Raw genomic sequence first — 20518 nt, 5'->3', positions numbered from 1 at the left:
GTGAACAGGTTTCTGTAGAGACCCCTTGTGGCTTAAGTTTGAGAGGTGCTGCCTACCCAGCTACCACATTACAGACCTCTCAGGAGTGAAATTTCTTAAATGTTGCCCAAGAACCTGGCCCTGACTGTTTCCTTTAAATAACTGAAATCATAGATTTAAATAAATTTTTAAATACTTGAGAGTATAAGATTGGCAATTACAGGTTGGGATGAGGGGAAGGAATTTTGATCTTATTATAAGAAAGTCTTTCAAGCTTAAACATCTGAAAGTAATTTGCTTTCCTGTATGTTTCTTTTCTCATCTTTATAGTCATTTGTGAAGTGTATTTAAGAACAAGCAATTGGATTTGTTTTCAGCTGCTCAAGAGGGTGGGAAGGTATTGAAGATGCAAAATGGTTTGTGTGTTAGTCACTCAGTTGTGTCTGAGTCTTTGCAACCTCAGAGACTGTAGCTTGCCAGGCTCCTCTTTCCATGGAATTCTCCAGGCAGGAACACTGGAGTGGGTAGTCATTCCCTTCTCCAGGGTATCTTCCCAACCCAGGGGTTGAACCTCAGTCTCCCGCACTGAGGGCGGATTCTTACCATCTGAGCCACCAGGGAAGCAAAATGGTTTAGGATGTGTTCTTGAACATCAGGGAAATGAGCCTCCACGTAACACTGAACTTCTCTACGTTTTCATCAAATAAGCAGTTCTTGGTGGCTGCTGGGAGACCGAGCCATGTACCGAGGACTGTGGATGAGAGAGAATGCATGCTTCTCCTCTCTCCCTGCAGACGCCTATCATCGGGAGGCGGTATGATGAACTGCAGAACTCCTCTGGGCGTGACGGGAAGCCCAGGCCCATGGCCGTCACCCGGAGTGCATCCTCCACCTCCTCGGGCTCCAACTCCAACGTCCTTGTCCCTGTCAGCTGGAAAAGGCCCCAGTACTCCCAGGTAAAGAGTCCTCGACTTGCAGGGTTGGACAGGAACTTAGGGGCCCTGTAGAACCCAGCTGTGATATGTGATTTGGGCAGCCACCCTCCTGATGTCACCCACCTGTGCATCAGCACTTCAGTGATGAGGAGCTCATGGCATCCGTATTCCGAGGGGACCTCTTTACTCTTTGAATAGTTCATTATGTTGAGTTGAAGTCTGACACTCTGTTGCTTCTACTTATTGATCCTAGTTCTCTTAAGGCTTAGAAAATGCAATCAGATCTCTCATGTGGCAGCCCTTCAGACACTTAACCTACCCCCTCTTCCACTCACCCAGATGAGTCCTCTTTCCTCCAAATAATACATCCTAGTTCTCCCGACCAATCCTCTGTGGCAGGGCTGCACGCTGTCCTGTGAGCCAGCCCTGGATCCGGGTTCACGCATGGTTGACATGAGCAGAGCAGGCGCCCAGATTTCTCCATGCTTGCGTTGTCTCTGTTGACTCCATGGGTTATTGATGTCAAGTGAAACCTGTGCGTTATTTAGGGCTCTCTAGGTGACATGTGCCAGAAATCCAGTGAAAAACTGCCCGAAGTGAAAAAGGAACGTGTTCACTTCTGTATCGCGGCTTCAAGTGGAGCTGGATTCTAGCACACAGAATCCTTAGACCCTTTCCCTCCTCCTCACGGCCTCACCTTCCTGTTCCAAAGTCCTGCTTTCCTCTCTGCTGACTTCATCCTCAGGCAGGTTCTTCCCTGTGAGGCACCAGCGACCTCTGGCAGCTCCAGATTTACATGGTCTTTGCCTCTGACCATTTCAGGGTAGAGGCCTTCCCTCCTTGACATCTGCAGGAATTCTAGAGAAAATTAAAGTGTTAGTTGCTCAGCCGTGTCTGACTCTTGGCTGACTCCATGGACTGTAGCCCGCCAGGCTTCTCAGTCCATGGGATCTTCCAGGCAAGAATACTGGAGTGGGTTGCCATTCCCTTCTCCAGTGGATCTTCCCAACCCAGGGATCAAACCCGGGTCTCCTGCATTGCAGGCAGATTGTGTACTGTCTGAGCCACCAGGGAAGCCCCATTCTAGAGAAAGGATTCTTGCAATCCCTATGAGGGAAGAAAAGTGTCCCCTGGTGGGAGAAGAGCCATCCCAAGATGAAAGAGGAGCTGCATTACCGGGAGAAGGAGAAGTGGACGCTGTGCAGAGCTGGCCCTGGATCCGGCTGTGCAAACCCCTTAGTGTGCACGCCCAGCAGGACTCATCCTCACTCTCGGAGGCTGGGAAGATGGAGCCCTCAGTGCAGCCCCCTGCTGGAGCCGAGCTGGTTCTCAGCGGGTGTTCACTGTGGGTTGAACAGAGAACCCACTCTACTCTCTTGGGGGTTTGGAAAGAGAAAACACATGCACAGCCCTGTTCCATGATCCTCTGTATTTTCTTCCCAGAATTGCAAAATGCCCACTAAAACCTAGAAAAAGAGGTTAATGAATCCGCTGCCATTTTTCAACATCAAGGTCCTCCTGTCTTTGACAGGAGTGAAAGTGACACCATATTGAGTGTCTCAAGAAGGATGCAGGGAACTGAGTTACATCAAGAAGGAAAATCTGTGAATGATCCTGGCCTCCTTGTAGGCTCCATATTAACTTAAATCAGGTTAAAACGGGAAAAAAATCATTTTCAAGCAACTAGGGTGATTGCTTTAAGAGTGGCTCTGAAGCATGTTGACGTTTTTTAGGCTCTGGTTACTCATCTTTTTCATTCTCAACTCACCCATCATTCTGAGACCTACTTGATCTATGTCATTGGAAAATGTGATGATTTGTGGAAGAATCCCAATGCTTAAAGAACTGAAAAGTAAGGTTTATGAAGAAAAGCAAAAGGAATTGAATCTGTTTAACTATAGGAAGAATAAGTTGAGAAAGATTTAACATGCCTTGCAAATAATCAAATTTAATTCTGCAGAAAGTAAAGCTATCTTCCCATTTGGGGTAAAGAGATTTGAATTGTAACATAAGAGATTTAATTTAGGCGTAAGGAAGGGCTTGCTAATGACTGAAAGTTGTAGCACACAAGAAAGATGACCAAGGGGAGTAATGAGTATCTGCTAAGAACCAAGGGACTGACTTTCATATCCTCTCCCTTAGGAATGTTCAGATCAGCACTGTCTAGTAGACATACAATGTGAGCCTCATTTAAACATTTCTAACAGTCATCTTCTGAAAAAAAGGAAAAAAAAAGGCAGGTCAAGTTAATTTTAGTAACATTTTAGCCAATATAGCTAAAATATTTCTCAGCATATAATCAATGTATAATCATTGATGAGCTATTTCACACTCTTCTTTCATACCAGATCTTCATGTATTTTACATCTCTCTGTTCTCACTGGGTACATCTCAGGTAATTAGCCCTGTGTGGCTGATGGCCACAGGATTAGAGCAGATTTGATCACAGGTCCCCAGATTAAAACCTGTGTGCTTCTTTTCCAGAAGAGGACCAAAGAGAAGTTGGTGCACGTCCTTTCTCTGTGTGGCCAGGAAGTAGGATTAAGCAAGAATCCATCAGTAAGTTCTGTCATGTGTCATATTTATTTTGGTATCGTTATGGCTTTTGCTTTTGGTCATGTAGTTTAGAGGATTCAACTATGAATTACAAGTATGATAGCCATCATCTTGATCAATGTCTTAGACTTCTCTCCACACTATGATTTTTAATCTTTAGTTCAGAAACACTGAAAGATGTTATTGACTGTCTGCTCCAGTTGGCAAACAGAAACTCAAGTTGGTAAATAAAATATCGTTATTTTTATTTTTATCTTGATTTTTAAAGAATATACCCAGACTTTCTTAAAATAGGTATATGTGACTGTCTCCTGCACTACTGTACATGATATACATTCCTTTGGCATATAATTTTACCCTGTACACACATTTCTTAACATGATGTCACTATTTTACTCATGTAAAGGTGAAAACAGTGATATGTTCTTTTCTTGCATAAACTTCTGATATTACAGTTGGAAAAAAATACATACCATTGGGCTTTGAAATAAAATGAAAAAGTAACAGAAGTTAACTTCTGAAGCTTTTTTAAAAATTTAGAAAATTAAAATTGTGTGTGCAAACACTGTGGCAAAAGGTTTGGTTTTGCCAGGTATTTTTATTTCATCTGTATTACAGCATCTTTATTAGTAACCAGAAAAGAAGATCGCAAACCAAGTTATTTTCAAGTAAAGAAGCAGCAAACAGTTTCTCTGTGGAGTTGCTTTTAAAATTCCAAAATGTATATGCTAATGTAGTTCATGACTGGGTGAAATATGAGAGACTCATAGGTTCCTAGAGTAAAGGCTGATACTTATTATCATCCTGGAATGTGCTCTAGCAAGAAAGAAGCATTGCCTCCTTTGAAGTCACCTTCCAAGTTGCTGACTGGTGGGTTTGCTGCTGCTCCTGTGACATCACTGAGGGCAGAGGGACCAGGGACGATGACAGGGAGGGTGGGCGGAGCCTCCCAGCCCACCAGGAAGGGGAATGGCAGCCTTTATCTCTGCAGCAGCAAAGCCAGCAAGGGCCATTTCTCTCCATCCCTGTGGTTACACTTTCCCCTTCAGATCCCAACTGCCTGCTTCTGTGCTGTGGCCTTTCAAGTTAGAATTGTTTACTGTGTTACAAATAAGAAAAGCCACACTAACTAGGAAAGGGAGCATTCAGCTGAGGAAATCAGAGTGCTAGTCTCTCCGTGGATGGACCTAGAGACTGTCACAGAGTGAAGTAAGTCAGAAAGAGAACAAATACCATGTAATGCCACTTATATGTGGAACCTAGAAGAATGGTACAAGTGAACTTATTTTCAAAGCAGATGCAGAGACACAGATGTAGGAACAAATACGGATACCAAGCAGGGAAGGATGGGTGGGATGAGCTGGGAGACTGGGATTGACAATATATACACTATTGATTAAAAGACGCTTACTCCTTGGAAGGAAAGTTATGACCAACCTAGATAGCATATTCAAAAGCAGAGACATTACTTTGCCAACAAAGGTCCATCTGGTCAGGCTATGGTTTTCCAGTAATCATGAGAGTTGGACTGTGAAGAAAGCTGAGCGCCGAAGAATTGATGCTTTTGAACTGTGGTGTTGGAGAAGACTCTTGAGGGTCCCTTGGACTGCAAGGAGATCCAACCAGTCCATTCTGAAGGAGATCAGCCCTGGGATTTCTTTGGAAGGAATGATGCTAAAGCTGAAACTCCAGTACTTTGGCCACCTCATGTGAAGAGTTGACTCATTGGAAAAGACTCTGATGCTGGGAGGGATTGGGGGCAGGAGGAGAAGGGGACGACAGAGGATGAGATGGCTGGATGACATCACTGACTCGATGGACGTGAATCTGAGTGAACTCCAGAAGTTGGTGATGGACAGGGAGGCCTGGCGTGCTGCAATTCATGGGGTCGCAAAGAGTCGGACACGACTGAGCGACTGCACTGAACTGACACTACTGATACTATGTATAAAATACTAATAGATGACTAATGAGAACCTCCTGTATAGCACAGGAACTCCACTCAGTGCTCTGTGGTCACCTAGTGGGAAGGAAATCTAAAGAAGAGGGGATATATACACACATATAACTGATTCACTTTGCTACACAGTAGAAAGTAACACAACATTACAAAGCAGCTATATTAAAAAAAAAAATTCTAGTCTCTCCTCTCTCCCTGACTAGGTGGCTGGTCGTCAGTGCTGTTTATCTCGTGCACCCATTTGTAGTCCCTGTACAGACTGTGTGTTGTGCCATTTTATAAAAACCTAGTGCAAATCCTATGACTGTTCCTAAAACACTGGAGAAAAAAGAAAGTATATTTAAAATCCATTTACTTTTTCCTGTTGAGAGACAATTGTTACATTTAAATTCTTATAAATGAATTTTTACTTTCAAGGAAGACCAAGAGGTTATAATGGTTAAATTAAAAGAACATTGTTCATTTTGTTTAATATCAGTCTATGTTCAGGAGAGGCTGCATAGCAAAACATTTAGATTTATTTCAAAACATTTTGATTTATTTATTTCTAATATAACATTTAGAAGTTATATTAAAATGGCCCAAGAAAAATGAACCTATACATATAATTTTAAAAGGCTGACATACTAAAATTTTAGTAGAAAAATAAGTTTTGTTTAAATCAACAGGACAGGAATTTGAGTGTGAATTCTGAACACAGCTGCTCAGCTTCTCTTCTGGAATTCAAATGAACAAGTTCTGTACTTCTTGACTTAGGTTTCTTTTTCTTTACCATTCCAGGTTTCTCTCTCAAAGGGTTAAATCTTTTGCTCTCACAGTTCATTCTATAGTAACATTATTTCGTTGGCATCAGTAGTCCTTAAAATCTTACATGATAATATGTATGTGATGTGTATGTGTATGTCAATCTATACAGTTTCTAACCTCGGTCAGTGTAGAAACAATGGAAAATTTCTTGGGTGCTGTAGATTGTCTGTGAATACAGACACGCTCAGTTGAAACACACACACACACACACACACACACACACACACGTACACACGTAGGATCCAGTCTTAAGAAGCAATTATTTGACTCAAACATTTTCCTAGTACATGAACTTGCGTCTTTGCAACGTTTAATCTGAAGGCACCTGTCCAACATAAATAATAAGAGAACATTCTAAAAATACCCACTTAAGGAATTAGGTGTGTACTGGAAATACAGTGCTACGAGGAGCCAGTTACGGGTTCTGTAGCTCAAACCACCGAAGGGAGAGTAGTTTCTCAGGAGAGCCCTCTCGGTTCACAGGTGATCTTCTCGTCGTGCGGGGACCTGGACCTGCTGGAGCATCAGACGAGCCTGGTGTCATCCGAGGACGGGGCCCGGGAGCAGGAGAACATGGATGACACCAACAGCGAGCAGCAGTTCCGGGTCTTCAGAGACTTCGACTTCCTGGATGTGGAGCTAGAGGACGGAGAGGTAGGCACAGGCTCAGTGAAAACCATCTGCTCAGCCTTTCTCTTTCTACCTGCTAAATAGTGAGTTCTTTAATTAGAAAGCTTGTAAACTTTATTTTGGATCAGTTTATTTAAAGTACAGCAGCTTAACTTGGGCAAAAGTCACCCCACCCTTCCTGTCTGAGCCCAGGGCCAAAGCGGTTCCAAGTTCTTTCTAAATGGCAGAGATCTGACTTTGAATGGCCACACGGAGACTGCGTGTGTGTCTAGTCCAAAGGTGAACTTAAAACCAGAAACATTGATGGTCTCAGCCTGTGCTCTGGTGCCTGGGAAACACAGGCAAAGCATTTAATTATTTTAAGCGTGAAGTTGCTCTTATGTGATGATTTCAAAGCTTGCCTGCTACAGCCTGTGATCGGAGCCCGAGGGCCTGGCATATTCGTGCTGTTTGAAATCCTCAGAACTTGAAACTAGATTTAACATATAAGAGCTCCTGGTTCTGCTTTTGGCTGGTTTTTGACACCTGGAGCATCTGAATTCAAGTCTGAACAGGCAGATGCAGATCTATGTATCTGAGTGATAATTGTGGTAATAAGGTGCTTCAGTTATGAGTCATGTTTTTGAAAACTGGGAGTGGAAGGAGCAGCATTGTTTCAGTAGCTTGGGGGCATATTCCAGCTGAAAGGCAGGCTTTTTCCTCCTGGGATGGACACTAAGTTCCCTTCAATGAGGTTGCCATCTGTAAGAATGCCTGCTCCCGAGCCTGGTGTGTGGTGGGCTCCACATTATACTTCCCAGACAGAGGGCTTTTGCCAGTCACACAGTTCAAATGGAAGCCCAGATTCCAAGCTCATCATATCCTATGGTAGTAGTAGTGTTAGTCACTCAGTTGTGTCAAGTCTGACACGACTTTGTAACACCTTGGACTGTAGCCCGCCAGGCTCCTCTGTCCATAGGATTCTCCAGGCAAGAATACTGAAGTGGGTTGCCATTCCCTTCTCCAGGCGATTTCCCAACCCAGGGATCGAACCTGGGTCTCTCGCATTGCAGGCAGATTCTTTACCATCTGAGCCACCAGGGAAGCCCTATGGCAGGTGGGCACCTCCTAATTATAAACTCGTGGGAAATGATACTTCAGGTAACTGCTTACCTTCCCTAAAAGAACACTTGCTGACCAATCCACTTAGGTCAAGGCGAGGTCACAGAGCTGTCCATTTTTGTCCTTACTGGCCACTGACGACCCTGGCTGGCTGTGCCAGCAAGGAAGAGTCATGTCCTCAGAATGAAGAATGTATCCTTCACCAATTCCTCCCCTGGAAACAGGTTTATCAGATCTAGCCCTTACTGACTGCAAGGCACCTTTAAAACATGTCAGCTCTTCACCTTGAATTTTCTTGAACCAGTAAAAAGTTCTGCAGTTTTCTGTGTTAACCATAACTAGCAATAAAGAAATCAACAAGTAAATGTGGTGAGAACTGTTTTAAAAGTGTAATGCAAAATACAGCTGTTTTGAATATTTTCAAAATGAGCTAGACGTATATGGAATGTCAAAAGATAATTTGGGCAACTGACCTCATCTTTGCTCTCAGGCTAGAATTCAAGCTTAGGTAGTACCCTTTTCACTCTGTAAGTTAAACTGAGGAGGGAAAATTGATGAAACAAGAGATGCATCTTTTTTTCAAGATCTTTTTCATACAAAGACAAATGGGCTGTGTGAAGGGATCTGGCAGGAATGCTATCAAGTAGAAGAATCAGACACAATTCCAGAACTAATTTTTATCAAAATAAGGAAAACCTTAGATGCTTATCATTTGAAAACAAATTTTGTGCTAATATTTGTCAGGGACAGCAAGTGATGGATACTATGCCTTCCTTCCAGTGTTTTCTCTATTGTCCTAGCCAACAAGAACTAGAAAAAAAAAATAGTGGTTGTTACCTTGTATGATTATGATTTTATAAGAAACACAAGAGTGTGATAGTATGTATTTTATCCAAATAGAATAAACTATTTGAGAATGTTACTTCTCCACAAGATTACAATAAGGGATTCTAGCCTGCTTACAGAGTCACAGATAGTCAAAGCAGGTCCAGCTCTGACTTTAGCTCAGCCTCTGACCCAGTTTAAGCCTCGAAGCAGCTTCTCTTGGCGTCCTCATCTATCAAATGGAGATGATAATAACCTGCCTGTAGAATTGATGTGAGGGATCAAGTAAAGTGACCTATGTAAAGCTTTTCACATAATTTTGGGTGCAGAATAGGCATTCTAAGTGTCTGTTCCTTTGTACTATCACTGATGAATAATTTCAGTATTTCCTCATCTGAAAAAGGTAAGCATATTTGGCTTCTAGATCAAAACACATTTATAAAAAAAGACAGACAAGGTTCTTGTCATGTTTATTCCCTTTCATTAGTCTCAATGTATTGACTAAATCTTTAAGGGTTTGCCTTTGAACTCTTCAGAATCCTTAAAGGGTGTTACGTCTTTGCTGTTAATTGCACCTCAGCAGTGCAACAGCCTGATCACAAACACTTCTGGTTTTGTGGGCAGGATCAGGTGATGCCACCTTTTTTTCTCCCAGCAGATGACCCTCATTAGTCTTTCCATGACATTTCACAGTTTTCTCACAAATAAAAATTCAGACATTCCAAAAAAAAAGTGTTGAGGAGACAGACCAAAGTTGTCACTGAAGTGGAAAGCTATGTCGGAAATTGTATTTATGATTTGTTACCAGCTACGTCATCCACTGCTGAGAGAGCTGGAATTTCCGGTGTTTGGTACTAATTCTTCTCCTTTGGGTTTGTGTATCTTTGCTTTTTAAGGTGCCTCTACTGAAGTATATACTCTTAGCACTGTTAGCTGCTGTTGTGTTAAAACTAAGGCAAATGCACTTGAGTATCTGTAATATAATCATTTTAAATAGACCTCTTATTTTTTTCTGTCCATTCAATCCGCTACCCAGGAACTTCAGGTAAGATGATACAATTTTCAATTCAGATACGCTAGTAGGTGTTTTGCATCATTGCAGATTTATAACAACATAATTGCTTTTTCTCCCCTTGGAGAGTATGTATGCCTATTTGCACATTTATATTGAGATGTGTGTGATAGAAGTATTTTTCTTGGCTGCTCAAGGAAGAAAATATTTTCTGAAAGTATAAATACATTTTAAAATGTAGTTTTAAAATCTTTATATGTCTAGTTCTAGAAGTTGCATAATTTTATCTCTTGAGGGAAGGTGAGTTTTTAAGTATGATCCATAGAAATCCTATAATTTCCCATTAGGCAGCTGCACAACTGGAATGGGTTGGTTTTGTGGTTTAATTCTTTTATTAAAAGTGAAATCAACAAGCTTTATCTAAACAATACACCACGTCCACTTCCAATCAACTGCTTTTATTTTCTAGGAATTAAGAGCTATCTTTGTAGGGTGACTATCCAAGTGAGGACCCTTTGCAACTAAAAAGGAGTCTGGCAATAATTACACCCAGATAACAGGCATAAGCCAGAGTTATCCTGGACAAAGTGACATATGAGCACACTATATCCATGTCTTACAGGCTTAAGTCTGAGTACGGTCATTTGGGGAAACATGTTTTGACTTCTAAGTTCCTTCAACAATAATTCTTTTTTGGTATTCCAATATCAACGAATATGATTTCCAACACTTCTAGAGTATTCCATTGTGAATATTTTCTCATCTCGGTATGAACCCTGAGTGGTTATTTAGGTTTGATAACCGACATATGCACATTGTCCATCAAGGATAGTTAGCCACCTTCTCAGTCTTCTCACACATACACACACAGTTTTGGCTTTTGACCCCACATGACATCTGGGTGTGGGGAGGCTAGAAGGCAGCTCTCCGAGTAGGGGTAATCCTGTGCTGTGAGAAGGCCCGGTGGACTTTTAATCACCACAGACTCCAGCACAGGCCAGACTACTGTTGCTTTCAACCCCTCAGCTGCCACTGGGGAAACAGTTTCAACATCCTTGCCTCTGATGCAGTTTCTGCATCCTCCAGCAAGACACCAAATATTATCCCTGCGAGAACAGCTTCCCTGACTCCCAGTTCCCACGCCTGCCTGACTGAGGTTTTCACCTGAGCTGCGGTCAGATCAACACAGAGGCACTGTGCCCAGTGCAGCACTCTGCGGCCCTGGATATACCTCTCTGCCAGCTCAGTGTGAGCCAGGTTCAGGGTGGGGGACTTCAGAACTGCTGCCTGAGACAGTTCATCCAATCCATCCATTGATTCAGTGCAAGAGAATCAGTTCTGTAAATTTGTTTCACAGTTGTACATTTCTCCCAGTAATTGTCACATTCCTTTTCTCTGTTTTGTAATTTCATTTTTCTTTGCCCTCTTTATTTCTTCACATACTGTGTTTTCTTTTTCTTCCTGGAACTCTTGCCTTTTCCACATTTTTTTCATTCTTTCTGTGAAACAGCCGTTTTAAAATACCAGCACAATAGTAAGCCTTCCCTACCAGGGGAAAAAAAACAATCATTTGGTGGTAATGTAGCACAGTAGTTATAGATAAAAGGCACAGCTAGAGCTATAAACTATAGAAATCAAATACTGAGTCATATAATCAAACAGTCTTAAGGATAATCATAAATGTCATAAATGGGGTGAATGATGATACCTTCCACATAATATCCAGAATGTGTTCAAGATTCTTACCCGTTGCCTTCCACCATGAATAGCCAAAACAGACTTTGGAAAAGCTAAGCATCTGTTATACCAGAGATCTGTGAGAATGGTAGGCTTTATTTTATTAGGAGCCAGAAAAAATAGACCCATAAAACCAGAGGAAAAAAATCATAATTTTAATAGTAATTTATATCTCTCCCTGAAATTATATGATTATGCTATTAACTGAGCTCTCATCAGAAAGTTTATTTCAGTGAACCATCTGTGTTTCAAATGACTAATGTACATGATAAGATTCTGTGCTAGATATTATTCAGATTACCTATTTGTTAGGTTCAAATTTGCTCATCAATGGGTGAGTAATATTTCTCTTGCTTTATTCCCAGAGAGAGAAATAAAACCCAGATTTGTTTTTTTTTGGGGGGGATTATATTCAATTAAATAAACTTACTTAATATATGATAATTTGTAGAGACAGTATGAGCTATATCTGAAATCTTTCTGTAACATCTACCTTGCCACTTAGCCCAGTTCTCAGTACACATGTACAATTCAGCCAACAGTCCTTGGTACCAGGTCAGTCCATCCAGGTCCAGGGAGGGAACTGTTTCCTGTGTTGGAACAGTTATTTAAAGATGAGCCTAAAGCAAAACTGAAGCCTTGCTGCTCTGGCCTCTGCATCGTGCATGATTGTCTGACTGTGCCCAGCTGCTCTCTGACACCCTTTAACTGCATTTTATCTGTGAAAACTGCTGTGGCAGAAACAGGCTGGAATGTGTACCTAATGCTCTTCAACTTAATACCCAGAAGCCGGGACTGTGCCACAAGCATAGCCCTTACTTTGTTCTCTGGACAACAGTACTAAACAGTGGGGGTCAGGGAGTAGGTAAGGAACACCTCTGTTGAAGTTGTTCTAATATTAACAGTCTCTTTCTGATAGCTTTTTGTTAACATGGCTCTTTAAGAGTACTCCCAAATCAACTTGTAAAACAGTGTTACCCACTGTGCCAAAGAAGTGTGTGTGATCACATCTATCTGTGACTTAACACGCATTTAGTGAAAACAGTGTGCTGTTTTACTACTCTTCACAACATGTAAGCAAAATCACTGGTGCCCGTGTCCGTGAGGTGAGGGCTTGAGAGTTCATAATGAAAGTATCGAGGCTAAGCTATGACTGATCAGATGTGTGAAGCTGTACATGCGGGAGAATTCTGGCCTTAAAAAGCAGCTGACGGTGTGATTTCAGGGCGAGAGTATGGACAACTTCAACTGGGGAGTCCGCAGGCGTTCTTTGGACAGTCTGGACAAGTGTGACCTGCAGCTGCTGGAGGAGCGCCAGCTCTCAGGAAGCTCTCCCAGCCTCAATAAAATGAACCACGAGGATTCTGATGAGTCCTCTGAGGAGGAGGACCTCACCACCAGCCAGATCCTGGAGCACTCTGACCTCGTAAGTAGGAACTCTCCACCTCTTCTTCCCAAGAAACTGGGAGACTGCTCTTTGTCATTCAGGCAGCAGGGCAGTTTCCAGTTGTAACTAAAGAAACTTCCCACAGCTGCCAAACTCAAATCTGAGATTGTCGGGTGGGGTCTGTCTGATTCTAACCAGCTTCTTCTCTGGAGGGTGCAAATGGAGACAAACACTGGGGTTTCATCAGCCCTGAATGCCATCAGATTTGTTCAGGCCTAGATTTTCCCTAAATAACTTATGCTGAACTCTTTCTTTAAAAAAAAATCCTCCAACATCTTTAGTTTGAGGAAATAAGACATTTTGATGGGGTTATCTGGAAAGAGAAGGGGTCTTTGTGTCTTACAGTGCTGGGCCTTGCCAGCTGCGGTGTTTAAGTTCTAATGACAGTGAAGTATGTATTAATATGTTCAGTAGTTAGTACCTGTCCAATAGCAACCAGCTTGTACACTGGTTTGTACTCTTATGTAAAAAGTAATCAGAGCTTGTAAAGAATGGGAACGTCACACGACGTTGTGTTCCTTTGCTTTCTCGACAGATCATGAATCTCTCCCCTTCGGAGGAGACTAACCCCATGGAATCACTCACGACCGCCTGCGATCTGACCCCTGCTGACCCTCACTCCTTTAACACCAGGATGGCTAGCTTTGAAGCTGCTTTGCCTGATATGAATAATCTTCAGATTTCTGAGGGTTCAAAGGTGAAGAGATTTTGGCAATTGTTGGTTGTGGTCTTCTTTCCAAAAAAAATGTATTTCCAATTTTCTGAGCATTCTTAGAGGGTTATAAATGGAGGGACTACCTTTATCTTTTTCTTTTATGAAATAGTTAGTGCCCCTGAGCCTAGGTTTTGAAGTTGCTTTACTCGCAAAGACCTAAGCAACCATCTTCTTGTTGGTTGAAAGAGATTTGATTTGAGGTCCTTTTAAGATGAAACGTTTTGCATTTTCCGGAGAGCACAAACACTGCTGATTAACAGCAAAACAAATGTCTGAGATGGCTGAGACAGGGAAACTGATGTTCTTTGTCATGACTTTTATAAAACAATCTGTTAAGTGAGGTGTGGGTGTGTGCATAGACTGGTGGAAATTTTTTCCTATGTAGGAACCAATTATACAGGCTATGCATTGATTGCATTCTCGCCTTTTGTTGGGCTATCACAAATTTCAGTATCAATCACAGTATTATGCACAAAACTGTCTTAATCGGCTCTCTGAGGAGAAAAGTAAGTATTGGATAGAATTTCCTTATTTAAAAGGTCAGCTTTTTAGAGGAACTTTAAAATGTGTATTTCATTTAAGGTTTGTTTTATTGATTTGCATAAGCCATTCTGTCCATAAAACTATCAACTTCCACACTGTGTTCACATATGTATCCACATAAATGGCCATTAGTATAGAACTTTATTTTCTTATATTAGACATACCAAAATAGCCAATTACTATTAGGATTAAAGTTTTCTTTATCTTGAGTTTAGTTATGGTGGTATAAGTTTAAAAGAGAAAATAAGAAAAAATACACAGAAAACAGATGTATAAAAGTATATTCTTTCTGATGCTTCTACAGAAAAATAAAATACTGGCTATTCTGTATCCTTATACAGTGTACTAAAAATACATCTGAGATCTAGCAAAACCTATATACTGTAAACCAAGGGCAACCAACCAAACTACAATCACCTAAAAATATTGAGGCTTAAAAAATAATTATTTGTAAGACTTCCCCATTACAAAAGAACTGGGACCAGGATTCTGAGAATTAGCAGAATCCTTTTCTAGCCAAAAAGGGGACCAGAAAGGAAACCTGAGATTAAAATGCCAGAATCTTTGAATAAATAAATTCACAAAATAAATGTGAAGTTATTATTAGCATATGTTATTTCACAGTCTTGCAGTAGTCAACTTTTCTATTTTGAATGCTAAGTTATATAGATTTCTCATACAAAGCACTGCCTAATAATATTTTCATGGACTCACACAGAAATCTATCAGGGCAAGGGTGAGTTTAATTTCTGAAAAGCTTTCTCTGTTTTTTACATCAGCTGGGCTTCTGCAAAATTTGATATATCTGTGATGTTAGAAAGAGAAAACAAGACGTTTTTATAAGATCACAGCCTGTCCCTAGTAGATTAAGTTTATATACATTAACAACCCAGACCAGTCAGCAGTCTCGTTGGCACCAGTCTAGTTTTAAAGAGCAAGAAGAGACAGATATGGATAAGCCGCTGAAACTCAGTATTTATAAGCAGTTCCTTCAAAGACATGAGATAACCTATTTCCCTAACATGTCTGTAAACATTCCTAATTTCCCTATTTAATCCTAGATTCAAAGTACTAAAGGGGCAGCCAGATGTCAACTGTGATAACGCTCTAATTCATATGCCTATTTTGCCCTGGTTTTGTCTTTTAAGAAAATGACTCACTGAACCACGTACACGTGCTTTCTTCCTCTCCTCTTCTGTTCTGTGGTCAGGCTGCCTTCCTTCCTCTCCTGAAGAACAATTGGTCCTCCAGATATTTCCCTCTGGCCCGGGTTCAAGCCCAGCCTCTTTTTCCATTTGACCTGCCAGTCTCTTTCCTGCCTCTCAGCGGTCCCAGCTCTGCCACCCTAGAGCCGTCTCATCTCCCTGCTCATTCTACGTTTTACAGCAACCCAAGAGCAGCCCCTCATATATATATGTGCTGCCTTCAGGGGATATTCCCGAGTAAAGCATATATGTATGTGGAGCTCAGAGGATGTTCAGTATGGAAGGCCTGTCAATGAGGCAGGCTCAATGAATAGCTCTGGGTCAATCATGGGCATGGCAGAGACTTCAGGAGCCTTTACTATGCCAGGCACTGATGACTCTAAGTTCTAGTTTCCATCGGTAGCATTGGACATACTACAAATTATATAATATACTGGAGAGTTAACTCCAGGTAACTTGCTTTAGAAGACTGGGCTTGTGCAACAGAGAGAGCTCTGAATCCGGAGATGGGTGTCTCTCGCCCTGGCTCTGGCTCTGATTAATTACATACCTGGTATTAGGCACGTCCTTTTCCTGTGTGGAGCATCTACTTCCTCATCTTTGAAAGTGGAGGTCCAACCCAGGGGGTTGCTTCCAAGTTTAGCATTTATACTCCTTAAGTGTGGATCAAATATGGTAATCTTCTGACAGCTTCTTTGGGAACTCGCTCAGAAAAGGCTGAAAAGAAGATAAAGAACAGTGCTTCAGAGAATTCTTGAGTTCAGTTACACAAATTTACTATACCATAGCTAGAAGACATATGCCCCCAATTTCCGTTCTCTGGATTTCAGAGTTGCTTCTGGATATCCTTACATGTTGGGGGATTCCTTTCTCTCCTTTGCTCCCAGGCCGATGCCGTCCAGGAAGAGGAGGACGCCACTGTGCAGGAGGATGACCTTTCCAGCTCCATCAATGAACTCCCAGCCACTTTCGAATGCAGCGACAGCTTTAGCCTGGATATGACTGAGGCAGAAGAAAAAGGCAGTCGAGCGCTGGACCACTTCACTCTTGCCAGGTAAAGGGTGTACACAGCATGTCATACTGGGTTTGCTCTAACTCCAGTTTAACGTCAGGCTTGTGCCTCTGAGACTTCCTCGCAAAGGAGTCCAAGCTGACATGACTTGGAAGGCTGTCGGCAACCAGTGAGGAATCATCCAGCTCCAGTCCAGGGCCTTATGCAGAACCAGGAAGGCTATGTCTATAGGAACTCTTGGAGCCCTGGAATAATAATGTACTCAGACGCTCAGTCGTGTCTGACTCTTTGCAACCCCATGGACTGTAGCCCACCAGACTTCTCTGTCCATGTGATTTTCCCAGGCAAGAATGCTGGAGTGGGTTGCAATTTCCTTCTCCAGGGGATCTTCCTGACCCAAGGATCGAACCCACATCTCCTTTACTGCAGACAGATTCTTTACCACTGTGCCACCAGGGAATCCCTATAGCCCTGGAATAACATAAAAAGCCAAAGAGGAGCCCTTGGGGACGTGGTCCACACCTTATAAGCTTTGAAGATAAGCAAGCTTGGCAAGGCTTGGAAATGGAGTTCTTCCCATCTTGAGTTAAAAGACCAGAACAAGAGGCTCTTTATAAGCTACATACCTACTTTTTTTTTTTTCAAGTGGGTGGCTTTCAGTTTCAAGATGGACATTTCTGAGACAAGTGAGATCTAGTCAGAGAATATAAACAGGAAACATATAAAGGAATTAAAAAAAATTAATGTGGCATCTAGGATAAATCATAAATAATGCTATAGATCTGCTTCAGGAGAAGAAAGAATCCTAAAATCACTCCTCTGAACATTATTTCTGACATGGCTAGACAGAGGCTTTCTGTTATGGTGATACATATCCTTTTGTCAGAGAAACAGCTTAGGGTGATACCTAGAGAAGAAATGTTGACTTTTCAGTTCATTTATTTTTCTCTCCTTTCTTTGTTTCCCTCTGTCTCACTGTGAATTTCTCTTCTCTCATTTTCCTTTCTCTGCCCTTTTTCTCCTAGTTATTTATGTGTATACACCCACTATTACTCTCCCTCCACAAAGGAAAAGTGAAAAGATACAAAATTTTTCTCATTTTTTTAAAGTGAAAAATGAAAAAGACTGAAATGGATCAAAGCACAGGAGTGAATGTGCCCTGTGTCTGGGGAAAGGCTGGCAGGAAAGTGAGGGTCAGTTGGTGAAGGCTAAAAAGCGGTCCTGTATCTGTATAAAGGAAATCAGAGTTGGTGAAAAATCCTCTTTTCTAGAATCAGAATCTCAAGACCTCTGACCGAGAGCCAGGCTCCCGAAGCAACCCCCACGGGAGGAGCGGGCAGGAGGGGTGCCTCGGGTGAGATCTGACACTTCCAGCAAAGTAAGGAGGACACCATTCCTGACTGTCTGCATTTTTTCCAGCTTCGGGGAAGGTGAGAGGGGAGTGTCGCCCCCTCCCTCGCCCTTCTTCTCGGCCATCCTTGCCGCCTTTCAGCCCACGGCCTGTGACGACGCCGAGGAGGCCTGGCGCAGCCACATCAACCAGCTCATGTGCGACTCAGACGGCTCCTGTGCTGTGTACACATTCCACGTGTTCTCCTCCTTGTTTAAGGTACGCTGCCCACAAAGGCTCCACAGCTGCCAGCTCTTCAGGGAGCCAGCTGGCCTCTCCCTTGAGGGGGGATTGCTGGGTTTACACTACACTTTGTCCTCAGTTTCCTCTGCTTCATTCTTTCTTCCGTTCATCGTGGAGACGTTGTGCTCCGCGGCTCAGGCCGCTGGGATGTGATCCTCGCTGGCCCCTCCAGGTCTCACTGGCGTCATCAGGCACAGGCAGGCAGCCAGGCCTTCAGGACCACAGGTGGTATCTTCAACCAAGCCCATTGTCCATCTCTTCTTTCCACTTCGACCTCTGGTGTACCTCTTTCTTCTTCGTTGTTTTTCCTTATCTTTTATTCCCACTCACCATGAATTCTTTCAACCTGCCAGCCTGTGACACTTTTTGAGAGGTTGATTCTCTTGAGTACATCATGAAAAAAGGCACGTGTGCTAGATGGAGGAATGGGGCCCTCTGATCACCTTCAGGAAGAACCATGGCAAAATGGAGAGATAGGAAAATAAGGAATTATGTGAAAAGTGGAAAAAATGGTATCATCTGCTTTAAATAATTGCAAATTCAGGAAGCCATAATTTAGTCAATATAAAAGTAAAATCGGTTTTTGAGCCTGGAGGCCCTTCCATTCTTAGAGGAGTGTATACCAACAGTACTAATAGGTAGTGTCTCCATATTCTCTGTTATTTGAGAGTGCGGCCCACTCTCAAGTTTTCCAGTTTACTTTTCATGAGACCTGTCTGAGATGAACTGGGGGCTGGAGGGACTGTTAGCCTTAAAACAGGAAACAATGGGCTGCTGAAAGATAAGAATCCAGAAACACCCTAACATTAAGCCAGACTGAAATTTAAAAACAAACTATCACAAAGCTACCATTTGAGGTAAATTTGTAAAGATTCAGGAACAGTGTAATTTATTATATTGTTCTAAAGTCTGTGTTTAAGTAATGGTTAATTATGTATATTTATGTTTGGCTGCTGTGATCCTGTTATCCTGCAGTTACTACACTGCATGGTCGACTTTATAGTCCTGAGCAGTACTCCTCCTTCTGCTGAGAACCATCACCTCCTGTTTTCCCTCAGCTGTGCTCCCAATGCACATAGATCCCTGATGGGGCGGCACTTCCATGAATGAGGCCTTCCTTTAGCTCTTTCTCCCCTTGCACCCCCGACCTGGGATCCCAGGCAGCTGCCACACTCTGTTGGAATTACCTGTTTAGGTGTCTGTCTCCTGCAGGGGAGGGCAGGTAATGGTGTCTTGCTTTGATTCCAGTGGCTGGCACAGTGGCTCACACACAATAGGTGCTCAGTAAATGCAGTAGGAAAAAAACTTTTTTAATGTACATCTCAAACGTATAGTTTCCACTTAGTGCCAGTACAGCAACAGGTTGTCATGTGAGCTGGTACATGGGGCTGGGTACTGGGAAGAACACTGGAGTTCAGATTTTTTTATCAGTTGACTGGATCAATTCCTAAGACATTTATCTGCAATAATAATAATACAAATTGTTTCCCCTATTTTTTTTAATATTACATTTTTCTTTAAGAACTTTCTCAGCTACCATCAAATACTCTGTGATTGACAGCAAAATCGCCGTTCCAATATGCTGGAAATGAAACACATGTCAGACACACGGTCTACTGTTCTTTCATCACATCCTCACTGGAGCTGTTTGCTTAGTTTCCCAATATTTCCCTGTGGGTCTGGACACCACGTTTCCCTGTATTCTGGACGGAGTAGAGAGGATGTTAACTGCAAAAATACTTTGCTTTTAAAAACAAGGAAATGGTTTCTAATGGTCCAGCAGCGATGGCTTTCCAAGTGTCTCCGTCAGTCTATTTCCTTCCTGTGCTCTTGGGTTAGAATATTGTCATTTGTGTGCACAATGTCACCAAATCACATGCTGTTTTTATATGGAAGTCATAGGTGGCTCTGAAGTTCCTAGCCTCTCAGTCCAATAAAATGTAAACCCAGGTCTCACCATATCCTTGGGTGAGGGAGAAGAACCCAACTTCTTGGAGGACCTGGCTCCTCCTCCTCACTCTGCCAGTCATTTCTTAATAGCTTGGTGATACATGACATTTCCTGCTCCTCTCAGCTGCAGTAGTGTCAAGTATTTTAAATTGCACACAAAACTACCACCACCATAAGACATAATGTTATGCATTATGTCAAGACCCTCAGATATATTAAATAAAAATAATATGCAGCACAGTTGGCATTTTTTTCTAGTATAACTGATAAGGAACCAAGAGCCTGCTACTGTTTGGGGGACCTGCTAAGTACCCCATAGCAGAGCAGAGAGGATTTCTCTTGGATTAGATTCTCCAACTCAAAAGGTATGAAATCTCTTTGGGGAAAGCGAATGCCTAGATCTGGAATTATTTTTTTGTTAAATATTTTGTTCTTTTTGTTAAAAGATATTTTGAGTTGGAAGTTGGGGCT

At 42.2% G+C, this 20518-nt stretch overlaps 2 protein-coding genes across 26 annotated transcripts in view; one reads left to right on the top strand and one right to left on the bottom strand.

Annotated features, from left to right (window-relative positions):
- FRY (FRY microtubule binding protein) overlaps positions 1 to 20518 on the top strand; it is a 331149-nt gene that overhangs the window by 293636 nt on the left and 16995 nt on the right. The window contains 7 exon segments of the mRNA XM_042254804.2: positions 774 to 935; positions 3399 to 3473; positions 6721 to 6891; positions 12768 to 12968; positions 13525 to 13686; positions 16340 to 16506; positions 17884 to 18073. Coding sequence (XP_042110738.1) covers positions 774 to 935; positions 3399 to 3473; positions 6721 to 6891; positions 12768 to 12968; positions 13525 to 13686; positions 16340 to 16506; positions 17884 to 18073 — 1128 coding nt within the window.
- The window catches only part of ZAR1L (zygote arrest 1 like), a 91239-nt gene continuing 76667 nt past the window's right edge, over positions 5947 to 20518 (bottom strand). The window contains exons 6-11 of one of the 25 annotated variants that reach the window (XR_006060961.2): positions 19285 to 19557; positions 17091 to 17157; positions 16305 to 16454; positions 16003 to 16169; positions 11037 to 11350; positions 5947 to 6876 (exon numbers count right to left, since the gene is read on the bottom strand). The gene's annotated coding sequence lies outside the window, so the exon portion shown is untranslated. Of the gene's footprint in view, positions 11351 to 16002; positions 16170 to 16304; positions 18541 to 19284; positions 19558 to 20518 lie in introns of all 25 variants that reach the window. The other 24 variants (XR_009595245.1, XR_009595243.1, XR_009595244.1 and 21 more) reach the window with 24 other exon arrangements.

This window comes from Ovis aries, chromosome 10 (genome assembly GCF_016772045.2).
Source record: "Ovis aries strain OAR_USU_Benz2616 breed Rambouillet chromosome 10, ARS-UI_Ramb_v3.0, whole genome shotgun sequence".
NCBI classification, from domain to species: domain Eukaryota; kingdom Metazoa; phylum Chordata; class Mammalia; order Artiodactyla; family Bovidae; genus Ovis; species Ovis aries.
This window is presented reverse-complemented; position numbering and strand designations above follow the sequence as displayed.